The sequence below is a fragment of the Sus scrofa genome, chromosome 18 (genome assembly GCF_054392235.1).
Source record: "Sus scrofa isolate SSC_HxYL_T2T_F1_AM1 chromosome 18, Sscrofa_HxYL_maternal_Yorkshire_Landrace_v2.0, whole genome shotgun sequence".
In the NCBI taxonomy this organism is placed as follows: Eukaryota; Metazoa; Chordata; class Mammalia; order Artiodactyla; family Suidae; genus Sus; species Sus scrofa.
This window is the reverse complement of record NC_139400.1, coordinates 37,940,750-37,953,825: the sequence shown is the minus strand read 5'-3', so window position 1 is coordinate 37,953,825 and position 13,076 is coordinate 37,940,750. Positions and strand designations below refer to the sequence as shown.

General features: G+C 43.5%; 1 protein-coding gene across 50 annotated transcripts in view; it reads left to right on the top strand.

Annotated features, from left to right (window-relative positions):
- The window catches only part of ST7 (suppression of tumorigenicity 7), a 315,021-nt gene that overhangs the window by 227,422 nt on the left and 74,523 nt on the right, over window positions 1-13,076 (top strand). For all 50 annotated transcript variants that reach the window (XR_014833022.1, XR_014833033.1, XR_014833028.1 and 47 more), the window contains 1 exon segment: window positions 9,456-9,606. Coding sequence is in view for 19 of the 50 variants with exons in the window: in XM_021078412.2 (XP_020934071.1) it covers window positions 9,456-9,606 (151 nt within the window). In the remaining 31 variants the exon portion in view is untranslated.

The following is a 13,076-nucleotide window of genomic DNA, read 5'->3' as shown; positions in this document are numbered from 1 at the left end:
CTTTTCTGAATTGCCAGGCCCATTATATAGTGTTCATATTATTACTAAGAAAACATTAATTACAATGATGGAGCAAGGGGTGCCTACGTAAAGGTAGACAGACCCATCAGTTATCCTTGGAAGAGTTCAAAAGTGTTTGAAATAAGGGCTCTCACTTCCTGTCCATGGGACCAGAGTGAAGTATGGGAAGGAGGGGTTGATTAGCTCCCTGCTTATTTACTTTTTGGTAAAATAAGGAAAATAATAAAGGCTTCAAAAGGATGATGAAAAGTAAGTGGAGTCATGCTGTGTAACTCATTCAGTGCATTGTCCATGCACAATGCGTGTTGGTGCCTTCATCATCTCTCCCCTTGTACCTCCAGCTCTGCTTCTGCACTTGCAGGCTGGGTGGAAATAGAGGCTGCCTAGAAACATGCCTTCTTGGACCACCCTTCTCTGCAGAAGGACAATCAGAGTGTAACAGTGATACCACTGTGCCCCTGACCTGGAGGACCCACATATTCTCAGGCCTCCAGATTTGAGAGGAGGCTCTGGCATGTTCTCCCTATAACTGTTGTCTCCAGGGATTCCCAGTTTGTAACTGCTGGCCAAGTCCTCTGCTTGTGCTTGACTAAGAATCACCCACTTCTGACCTCTGCCTTGTATTCTTGTCTGGCACAGCCATTTCTGCTCCCTGTCACCACAAAAACAAAGAACCCAACAGCAATAACAAACTAATTAATAATGATTTATTATTTTTAAAAGCAGTAAACATTTTTTTCCACCTAATGCAATCTTATGTGAAACCTCGATGAACAAGGTAATTAAAAGTAGAACCACTCTGGTTGAAACTGGGCTGAGAAGACTGGTAGCTCTGAAACCCCAAGGCACCTCTGCATCCAGTTTAAAAAATAACAGATGTCTGGGAGCGGTCAGCCACCACTACAGGAAGACCCCAAGCTTTGAAGGTCCCATCCACAGGTTGTGCACCTGTTCTGAGACTCAACTGCTTAGGCTGCTTAGATGTCGTGGGTAGAGCTATTGGAAGAAAAATCAAGAAAAATCACAGGCACTGATGAGGAAAAGCTTTCCTCTTCCTCTGGCCTAAAATCTCAGTATTAGTGAACCTTGATCTCCTCTTACTGGGCCCACCCAGGGGCCTGCAGGAGGTGCACTGGGCAGTCCCTGAGGGCGCTGGGGGAAGAGGGCTCCCCATGTTCCTAAAGCTCATTTACTTGCAGAGCAGCCTGGGCTTGATGGAATACTGAGGTGAAGATCTAGTTTTTAAATTATGCAAGAGTGTGAAAGGGTAGTCATGAGAAAACAGAGAAAAGAATGAAGCCCATAATGACAGAAATGAATTCCTATTAAAATTTGCATTTTTTAATAAAAAGCTCATCTAATGTCAATCTAAAATTTCATGGAGATTTCAAGAGGCATCCTGGTAATTGTATATACTAATGGGTATCCATAGGACCTTGTTATAGGAGTGATGGAAATTCTGTTTCTTGCAAACACTAATGCAATCCTCCCTTTATATCTTGGTAAAGCTGATTGACAGAGTATAAAATTGCTTTTTAATCCAATTTAGGAAACAAAATGTGTAGTGGGTTTTAGCATTTAAAAATGCTTGAAGCGTGGAAGCAGAAACTCAAAATACCCTGGCAGATTGTCTATGATATTATATGTCAATGGTACATTTCAGAAATATTATTATTTCATTATATGTTTCTTTGAATTGAGTCGTATTTTGTCCCAAAGCTTTTTTGGTTTAGAGTAAGGAGAATGTATTGTGGAAATAGGACCCAGAGAAAAATGAGCAGAAACCAGTTTTTAGTCACATTTCTCCAGAATAGAAAGTTTCGAAGAGGTCTCTTTCTTTAACAAAAAGCACTGTAGCCGCTCCCACCAAGACCACCCCCAACTCCTCCGATTTCTCATGTCTCCTCAGCCTTTGGTCCTACTGACCACTTGTCCATCTCAAGGCTATCTGGGCTCCTTGCCACCCTCTCCCTGTTCCAGCCCTGCATCTCTGAGCACTCTTCTCCCATGGCACTCCCTCCCCTGCCCACCCCTCAGGTTGGTTCTCACTGCCCTCTCCTTCCTCATTGGAAGCCCCCGGAGACCTCCTATGGCCCAGATCCTTCCCCTCTGCCTTTCCCCGCGCACCCAGACCCGAGTCTCCAGCTGCTCTCCCAAGCCCCGACCTGCACACCTCCACTCCTCACTTCAGGCCACCACTCCGTGGATGCTGTTCATGCACTTCAGCTGCTTTTGTTACCTTCCCACTGCGAAGCCTCTTTTTTTCCTCTGCTGTCGTCATCTTGGCTAGTGATCTCACATTATTCTAGTCTCAAAACTAGAAATGTCACAATCATCTTTGATTCTTCTCTTGCCCTCAGATTCAGCCAATCACGGGGTCTTAGGGAAGCCCCCTCCTTAGTCTCATCACTCGGACATGGCAGGAGCTTTTAAAGACTTTTCTGACTTTAATCTCTTCCCTGTCCAGTTTCTTGCACATATGACTTGCCTATTTCTTTGCAAAACATAAACGGTACCAACTTTACAGTCGCCTACTGCAGCGGTTTTCAGACGGTCTCTCTGGGAGCCGTGGGGTTCAGTCTGCTCTTGGGTCCCTCCCCTAAAGTCCCCCACAGATTAGTTTTAACATCAGTTTCACATGTCCTGCTTTAAGTTTCCTTTTTCATCCTTCAAACAAATTTTTCTGTGTCTCAAAGTTTGAAAACCACCGAATAACTCAGGGCAAAGGTCACACTGTGGAGCATATCATGAGAGGCCTTTACAACCACTTTTCCTGCTTCATTCCCGTGAGAGAGTTCTGGTGCAGGGTCTGTCACCTGCAACTTGCACAACCCTGGACAAGCTACCTAACTTCCCAAAGCATCCATTTTCCCATCTGTAAAATAGGAGCAATAATAATAGCTCCCTCACAGAGTTGTTGTAAGGAACACCTGAGATGATAATGTTGGCACGTGTTAGGGCTTTGGCAGTGCTGGCATTTCCTATCGTGTTAGCATCCAAGCCCATTTTGCCCCTAATGGTGCCAGCCTTGCAGTAGCTTCTGCCTCCCCTCATCTTTACAGATAGACACTTGTTTATTTAATAAGACTGACTCTTATTTTTCTTTGCTTCCTTAGCACTAATTATATACTTCTTCCTGAGGCAGTCATCATGTTGCATTTTTTTTTAATTTTTTTTTTTTTTTTTTTTTTTTTTTTTTTTTTTGCTTTTTAAGACTGCATCTGTAGCATTTGGAAGTTTCCAGGCTAGGGGTCAAATCAGAGCTGCAGCTGCCGCCTACCCCACAGCCACAGCAATGTGAAATACGAACTGCATCTATGACCCATACCACAGCTCACAGCAATGCTGTATCCTTAACCCACTGAGCGAGATTAGGGCTCAAACCCACATCCTCATGGATACTAGTCAGGTTTGTTACCCACTGAGCCACAACGGGAACTCCATAATGTTGAATTTTATCATTTCTTTGTACACACACACAGTCCTACAAAGGTTAGGGACCAGCAGGGTAGGGACCTGACCTGATCATGCGCTTGAGTTGACTTGCAGATGCTCCTATATCTGTGGCCTTGGAGGAGACTTCGGGTGCTTTCCTAGGCATGTCACTAGAGAACTCTGTGGGCACTGCTCTATCTGTGACACTACGGCACCCCCATACCTTTCCTTGGGATACACGCTGGACACCCCCATATCTTCTGAATGAGGCAAAGTAACTGATGAATAGATGAGTGAACCAGCAAGAAGCAGAAATCTTGCAAAGGGGACCCCTGAGCACTGGGCTAAATTTGGCATGTCACCTTTGCTTTGTGCTGGTTTTCGTATCGGTCAGTTGGTGACCTCTGGCAGCCAGTTCTCTTCAGCTGATCTGCTACTACCATATAACTCCTGAAGTTTCCCTAGAAAGAGACTCAACTGTGAGACACACACAAGAAACACAGTTTTCCTCCACAGTAATATGAATACCTCATTTTTGTTGTTGTTAGCAAAAATAGCTGCTATTTAGTGAACATTTATGTGCCAGGAACTTTGTGAATGTTTTACAAATATTATCCTATGTAATTCAAAAGTTAAAACAGCAAGGTGTGTATTTTTATTATTCTATTTTAAAGATGAGCAAGATGAGGTTGAAAGAAATTAAATCACTTGTCCAAGGTCTCATAGGTGAATAGTAGAGGCAGTGGTTCAGCAGGGCAGAGGGCAGATGAGGGGAGGGGGCAGGGGCTGGGGGGCTGTGGGCCAGCACAACATGGCCTGTGCCACAGAGTCTTCATTCCTTGTGGCATTTTTGTCCTATTCCAGCATGTGGCTTATCAAGTCCAGGGAGCAGACAGCATTGAAACTCAGAATATGTAGCATGTCTTCTAAGTAACTCTAGTTGTATTCTCTGAACTCCTTTTTTTTTTTTTTTTTTTTGTCTTTTTAGGGCCACACCACAGCATATGGAGGTTCCAAGGCTAGGGGTCGAATTTGAGCTATAGCTGCCAGCCTACACCACAGCCACAGCAACGCCAGATCCAAGTTGTGTCTGCCACCTACATCACAGCTCACTGCAATGCCGGATCCTTAACCCACTGAGCGAGGCCAGAGCGAGGCCAGGGATTGAACCTGTGTCCTCATGGATACTAGTCAGATTCATTTCTGCTGAGCCACGATGTGAACTCCTCTCTGAACTCTTTACTGATGTTCTTAAAGCATTCTTTCTGGGTTCACAGCCTCTGTTTTTTTGTTGTTTTTTTTTTTTAAATGGCTGCACCCACATCATGGAAGTTCCCAGTCCAGGGATTGAATCTGAGCCAGAGCTGCAACCTATGCCACAGCCTTGGCAATGCCAGATCCTTTAACCCACTGTGCCAGGCAAGGGTTCAAACCTGCACCTCTGCCGTGGCCTGAGCTGCTGCAATCAGATTCTTAACCTACTGTACTACTGTGGGAACTCCTCACAGTCTCTTTTATTCCCAGTTGCGCCAAAGCACTGTAGACATAGAAAAACTGTTTTCTCTGCTTATCTTGTTTGTTTTTGTGGTTTGCTTTTTCTGTGGTTTGCTTTTTCTGTTACTAGAAAGTAATTTTATATTACATACACACACGTACATGCACATACATCTATATATATAGAGAGAAAAGAAATTAGAATACTTATTAGAGAAAACTTGGAAAGCACAGAAAAAGTACAAAAGAAATTAATCTCCATAAAACCAAATATTTTGCCACCATTAACATTCAGTCTGTGACCTCTAATACTTTTAATGCCTACAAGTACGTTTGTATTACCAAAGTCATAACCTGTATGATACACTTGTTTTTTTTCTTCACTTAGTAATATATCTTGAACATTTCCTCATGTTAATAAACATTCTTCCACTACCTGATTTTGGGAAGCAGTTAGGTAGCCATCATCTAAATGTACTGGAGTTTAATTCATCTATTCTTTCTCAATTTGTTTATTCCCATGTTTTTGCTAATGATTTTCATGTGACTTCTGCTTTCGTTGGTATTGAAAATCCAAAAAGGAAGCATGGATTTTTTTGGCATTAATATCTGTGTAAAGGAGAACTTTGGGACCATGCTCACTCTAATTATTATAGGATTTTAAAACCTTAACAGAGGCTACCTGAGCAGTTGCCTGGGGTGGCCTCCGACAGGGCACGTCTCTCCCTCAGCTTTCCTGCAGGTGAGCCAGCCTCTGCTCACAGACCTCCATAAGCAGGCACTCTTCTGCTTCTCTTTATATGTCCTAACGCGACATGTTCCTGTATTGGGCACAGGAACTAGCTTCTGACACAGATAGATTTTGAAAAGTTGTTTCCGAAACCTTTAGAAGCCAATGCTTCAAAATCAATGGGGTTTGAATATCTGGAAAGGAAGTTAGAGGCAGGATGGCAGGCAGGATAGCACAGAATGCTGGCTTAGCTAAGAGAAGCCAAGTAACCATTACAGACAGGCAGAGTGTGTTCTCTGATTTGCAAGCTACAGTTATTCTAATTGATTTCTGCATACTTGTGGATAGGGATCTGCCCTCTCCCATTTATTTTTCTCTTGACAAGTAAGATGTGAAATGTTGTTTCATGCCTTTCTAATTTAAATGTTGCACATGTTGGGAACCTATCTTGCCAGCCATTTCAAGCCTGGCCAAAAACATAACACATTGTTGTTATTAGCCTTCATTATCTGGATAGAGCCAACATTTTGTTTGGAACTATGCTGGGGTATAAATCTCCTTTATAGACATAGCCTGTCTCTGCCGTAAAGTCAGTGCAGTGAGAAGGCACTGAGTTTCCTGGGTGAGTTGCTCTGGTTGGCCTCCCGAAGCTGATGGGCCAGGGATGCTCATGTAGAGACATCTTGGGAAGAGCGATTCATGCTCTTGAGGAGCTTACGACTGAGCTGAGGGGAAAGACGGATGCCTAATCTAAGGCGCTGTGGGAAAAGTACACATGCCCAAAGATCAGAGAGAGCTTAGAGGAGAAACAGAGCATTACCTCACGGCCTCACACGGGTGGCTGTGGACGCTGTCCTTGAAGCCATATGCACCACACTCAGCCTGCAGGCTGTGTACACCATCTGTCTCACACACATGCGCACGGCTCTTTTCCAAATATTATGTAGATGCCCTGGTGGCCAACAATGCTTTTAAATGAATTCTTGTATTGTTACTATTTATTTTAACCTGTTGCCATATTGTGTATTTTTGATCAATAGTCTCTGCACTTATAATTTCTACCATGGTCATGTGTGAAATTTTTTCATGTTAAAAATTGTTTCCATAACTTGAAAATTAGAAACTTCTGTTATCTGCAGCAACGCTGTCCATTGAGACTTTCTGTGATTGTGGAAATGTCCCTGCATTGTCCAGTCTGGTAGCCATTAACTACATACAGCACTTGAGGACTTGAAATATGACTAGCGAGACTGAGGCACCGAGTTGTTAATTGTACTTGATGTCAGTGGATTAACATTTAAGTAGCCACACATTAAAGAGAGGCTGCCACATTAGAGAAGACAGATCTGTTAGGTCCCTTTGCAGATAGTTGTCTAAACATCCCCCTCCTTCCCACACCCCTACCCACACATGGGGGTGGCTACCAGGTCCCCTTCTTCTCAGGTGCCCCGTTCCTGAAGGTTTCTTAGCCCAAGAGGAGAGTTCTTTCTTAGACGCATAATGAAATGACTTTGAAAGCCTTTCCTAATCATAGGAATAAAAAGGAATGGTAATGAACACTTTTCTTTCAGCCACCATCTGATCCTCAGGACTTGAAGAGGTTTCTGTTTTCATATTTATTTTGTTTCAGGTTCACATAACATGATCCTGCTTTAGAAGGTAACTCTTTGGTAGGTTATAAATAATTATTAGAAACTCAGAAATCAAAATCTTATTCCAGGGCTCTCCTTAGGCAAGACGTTTTCCCTTTCCTTTGTTTTCCTGATAATTTTTTTTTTTTTTTTTGGTCTTTTTGCCACTTCTAGGGCCCCTCCCACGGCATATGGAGATTCCCAGGCTAGGGGTCTAATCGGAGCTGTAGCTACCAGCCTACGCCAGAGCCACAGCAACGCGGGATCCGAGCCACGTCTGCAACCTACACCACAGCTCACAGCAATGCCGGATCCTTAACCCACTGAGCAAGGCCAGGGATTGAACCCACAACCTCATGATTCCTAGTCAGATTTGTTAACCACCGTGCCACAATGGGAACTCCTGTCCTGATGATTATTAAGAGAAACTAAATACTCTTCCTTTTCTAACTTACTTCGAACCAATTAATAAAGTTCATAGTACTTTAGAAATGATATATCTTATGACCGCTGGGGCCTTTGAAGTTCATCATGGGCAGTAGCAACATATGGTATAATGGCTTCTGTTAAGGTAGCATCACAAGGCAATAGCCAGATATCTCTCAACATAAAATTCACCTTTGTAGTTTGTTATGTTTGCTATTCATTATAAATATAATGCAAGTTGGACTACTATGCAGTTCAAAAAATCATTAGTTTTCCCGAAAGATGTTTTTCCTGCACTGTTTTAAAACAAGATAAAGACGGAAAGCAGTACATGTAAAATTCGAAAAGGCGCATAAACTCATGCTTGAGGGGCTCCCACCCAAATAACAAACACTTTCATGGACCAGGCTGGCGAGAGTCTTTCTGTGGGGGAGGGCCTTCCACCCCAGAGCTCCTCAGGTGTGCTGCTGCTTCCACAGTGCACTGCCCCCTAGGTGGGCTCTCTCATAGCCCCCTCTTGCTTTGAGGCTTGAAGCTTGGAGTTTTCTTTAAGTAGCAGATCCCGAGCAAGGAAGTTTCACTTACTGAAACCAAGAGTCCAATATGTGTCCACCTGGCTCCTGCTGGGCAGTGCCCCCTGACACTGAGTGTGCCAACGGGAGAGGAAGCTAAAAGGCCACTTCACCCAATGTGCCCAGAGAATAGGAAGCCATAGTGAAACATGATGGGAGTCTCATGACCTCCACTCTGTGTGTCAGGATTCTTCCACTCTTCACCCTCTTTCATAAATTTCCTCCAACAGATAAATCCAGACAGTTGTTTATGACATTAAAATCCTTGGACATCTCTCCTCCTAACACCGCCTTTCGCTGTGCTTGTGTCCTTTCGGTGAAGCACATCCCTCCATGGTCTGCTAATGGAGGTGATGAGGAGTGGAGCACCAGGGGACATGAGTCAGCAAAGTCAAGTGAACGTTTGCAGATATAAAATACCACCCTGAATATGCTTCCCTTTCTAGTCTATAGGAAACACGAAAGAACACAAATGGAAACTTAATCTTCTCAGAGCCCCCAGGAGGAATATCCACCCTTGCCCTGTGCTCCCGCCTCCTTTGTGCAAAATCGGGACAGAGAGGCATAAGCTGAGACCCCTGCGTGTTGTGGTTTGGGATCTGTACTGCTCCCCCGCCTTGGGTCTTCCCGATCTCCAGCCGCCCCTTCCTCCTCCAGCGTCTGAGCAGCCATGGGTTGACCCTTCTGCAGATCTAGGTCTTCTGGATGGATCTGTGCAGCTAGACTAATGGGCAGTGCTAGTCATTCTCAAGTCTCTCTAGTGCGGTTGGCTTAGTCACATGGCTTCTTAACCTTCATGTGTTTGTTTTATGTCTTTTCATTCTGGCTACAAAATTATGCCAAATTATTGTGTCTTCTAAATTTTCCTTTATGCTGTTTGAGTCTATATGTATTTCTTTGATTAGAATATCTTCGCCTGAAAGCCTCTGATCTTCACTGTAGGAAACGAGTACAAGGCTAATTATCTGTCAGCAGACTTTGGATTGCTGGATGTTTCAGTAATTGCCTTCAAATGTAGCAATGAATTTGCAGGTTTGATGAAATGCTTATGAGCAGCGGCTTTAGGGAAATCAAACCGCTCTGTTTTCAACATTGAATTCCAAATCACTCTATTAACACATCCGTCTCCTGTCTTTTTAATTTCAGTATTTACTAGAAATGAAAAGCTTGATCCTGCCCCCAGAACACATCCTGAAGAGAGGGGACAGTGAAGCAATCGCATATGCGTTCTTTCATCTGGCACACTGGAAGAGGGTAGAAGGGGCTTTGAATCTTCTGCACTGTACATGGGAAGGCAGTAAGTAACTTTCTTTGAAACATTTTGCTAAAGCATGAAAAGATGCTAAAGCTGTTTTACCCTGAGTGTTGGTGATGAATGATGAAGATTTGCATATCTATAGCTCTCCTTCTCTGTGATATCCCTTCACTGAGAGATGGTTAATGACTTAGGCTATCCAGGTCCCCAGTGGTGGTTGGTGTAACTGTGGTGAGGCCATCTCTGTAGCTCGGAAAGGCAAGTTCTTAGGCTAGATGGGATGAGTCTAGGTTGTTCTGGCAGAGATTTACTCTATACCCAGAAATCCCTCTTTGGAGACCTGGAGAGCCCCTTGGCATCATGGGAATCTTCGATATGGGGTTAGGCCTTAGATTGGGCTCTGATGACCACTCCTGGATGGGCTTTCTGGGAGGCTTGGCTAAAGAGCCACAGTTATCCTCCTAGAGAGCTGCATGGGCCAAACAGATGAATAGCAGTTATGCTTTAGAACAAAAGCAATGGCCACTGGACCCTGATATTTGGTGGCAAGTGTAGCATTGTGGATAAGGGGTAAACGCCTGTTAGACGGATGAGGGATAAGTTGAGCACATGCGAGGGACCATCATTCTGTGACAGGAGAAGAGACTGCAGTGGTGAGTGAGACTGCTCCATGCCCTGGAGAGGCAGCTCATCCAGCTGGGAGGAGTAACCAGCAGCAGTCGTTTTCAGAAGGGGGAGCCCTATGGGTTGGGGCATGGCTAACCTTACGGGTCATAGGAAATTTGAACCAGGCCTTGAAGCACTAGCACGGTATTAGAAGCAAAAACATTGTGTGGAGAAATGCCAAGTGATGGGGCTGTTTGGGAGAATGTGATTTAAGGAAAAAGGCTTAAGATTGTGATTATTGGACAACATGTATGTTGACACTCTGTTATTGTTAATTTAAGCAGAAACAGCATAATCTGCAGCTAGGGGTTCCCCCCCTTCATGGGGAAAATAAATAGTAGAGCCTTCTGATAATTGTTCCTTAGTTCACCCCTACTCTGATCAGCCTCACAAACGAATGTCTTTTTAATCCCTTTCACTGTTTATCTTTGCTCCTTCCATTTTCATTTTGCTAATCTGCTGCTCTTCCCTTTTCCTGCCCTTCTGTAACCCAGCAGGAATCCAAACTGGTACAGGAAGGGAGGAGGGACAGCTAAATGGGATGGAGTAAAAGTAACTTGACAGAGAAGGGACTCAAGTTGATGGACAATCTTTTGTTTAGTTGTTTAGAAAATATTTCTTTGGAGCATCAGTAGCAGGTCCAGTTAACTATTTATAACTTAAGGGATGTTAACTTGATCGATGTTTCTACCCCTACTCTGGAAGTGTAATACCACACTCCAGCTGTCCTGGACCTGGTATTTGGATATGTTAAGACAGCACTCTGCTCAGGGCATGTGCGGACATGTGAACAGTCCTCTCTGGCTTGGGCTTATTGTTGCATATAAACTGTTCTATCCAGATGAGACAAAAGGAACTTTCATTTAAACCTGAGAAAGAGGCAGAGAAAGCCCAGCAAGACTGAACATGAGACGCCTCACCTAATGTTAGTTGTGGTAAAATTAAATCGACACTTTGGCTTACCCAGTAAAAAACCATATTGATAGATTGGTATCTTGGAAACAGTAATAGAAGCTTATCGATTGTATCTGATGGATAAGAAAGTTAACAGTCCTATAGAAAGGATAAAAAGAGGGATGAGAAGTGATAAAGATACGGTGTTAGGAATAGCATAACCATGGAAAAACCCTGTGAGGAAATTCTATTTATAAGTTAGTTGCCCATATAATCAGATGACAGTGGGAGATGCTCTGAAACGACTGGGAAGGATGGTGAGATTGTGAGAAATGTGAAGTGACGTGGTGGCCTCCACATCAAGCAGGGTAGTGCTGTTGGGGGAGTGTAATCACTTGAAATTTGGTGGGCGGAACATTTTATTAGAATAAAAAGGAGTGCGTTTTTAGACATAAAAAGCATGGCAAGGCAGTCAGAGACCTATAGGAAAGGGAAATTCTGCATTTGATCCTTACAGTAATTAAGATTTAACCCAGGAAGTTACACTGCTGTTCAGTTTTCAGAAAGAGAGCCATGCCATTCAGTTTTAGAAAAGAGAACCATGAGTGTGCGCTCCAGATGCTGACTGCCTTGGAGGATCCCAAGAACCTTGAAGAGTGTTTGTATAACAGTGTAGTTCACAGAGGGTTTGAATTTCCGTGATTTCATGGGCTCTTGATAAAGTTCTGTGTTAGGCAGGACAGAGGTGGCCAGCTCAGCTGTTCAGGAGAGGAACAGGTTCACCGAAATGAGTAACATATGAATGTCCTGGTGGACGTCCTTGTTGGTAGAGCCAGGTTTACCTCCTCTTCACCGCTCTTCTCTGTATTACTGTCTAGTTAGGTCTTTGCTGAATAGACTCAGGATAAGAGAATCAGCCATCTCTGAAACATTTGCTTATACCACTGGTTACATTCTGAGGTGTAACTATGCCCTTTCTAGTATTTTGAAAGTTAATCATTCTATATAAAATTATATTTTTTGTTAAATATGGACTTAAACATTTTAAATATAGAGTGAGCCCAATTTTAGTTTTCTAAAAATTCTGTATATAAACAAAGGTAAGAGACTGGAAATAAATACATCTTTAAGTAGGTTTTAAGTGATTTCTTTTTTCCTTCACATTTGTACATCTCAAAATTTCTACAACGGCATATATATTTTCTACAAACATATTTAGAAAAATAATCATTCATTACAAACAGCTTTGATCTTTTTAAAAAAGCAAAGCTATAAATCTGTCATGCAATTTAGAAGAAAGAATTATCACGCCAACCTCAGACAATTGCATGTAATTATTTGACGTGACGTCTAGATCTGCTCCATTCTAAGTTAAATGGAGGCATCAGAGATCCGGATTTTAAATCAAAGGACTTGGATTAGAATTCTGATTCAGGGTGTTCCTGTTGTGGCTCAGCTGTTATAAACCCGATTGGTATCCATGAGGATGCAGGTTCCATTTCTTGCCTCCATCAGTAGGTTAAGGATCTAGTGTTGAGTGAGCTGCGATGTAGGTTGCAGACACAGCTCGACTCGGATCCCACGTTACTGTGACTGTGGTGTAGGCCAGGGGCTGCAGCTCAGATTGGACCCCTTGCCTGGGAACTTCCATATGCTGCAGGCGCGGCCCTAAAAAGCAAAAGGAAAACATTATGACTTAGCTACCTATAGTGGTATTAACTTACCCATTTTTTGAAAACTGTGAAGCACTGATGATATTGAATGCCATCACCCCACCCAAGTTCCTAGGCTTCCGGGCAGTTGTCCAGGGGGCAGCCACAATGCTGGAGCAACTCCCTCTCCCTGTCTGAGGTCAGTGGGCCTCCTCCAGACAATCTGTGCCTGTGTGCAGGAGACTGAACTTCCTGCAGTTCTCCACTGGGTGGCGCCTTTTGACATCTCCAGCCTCCTGT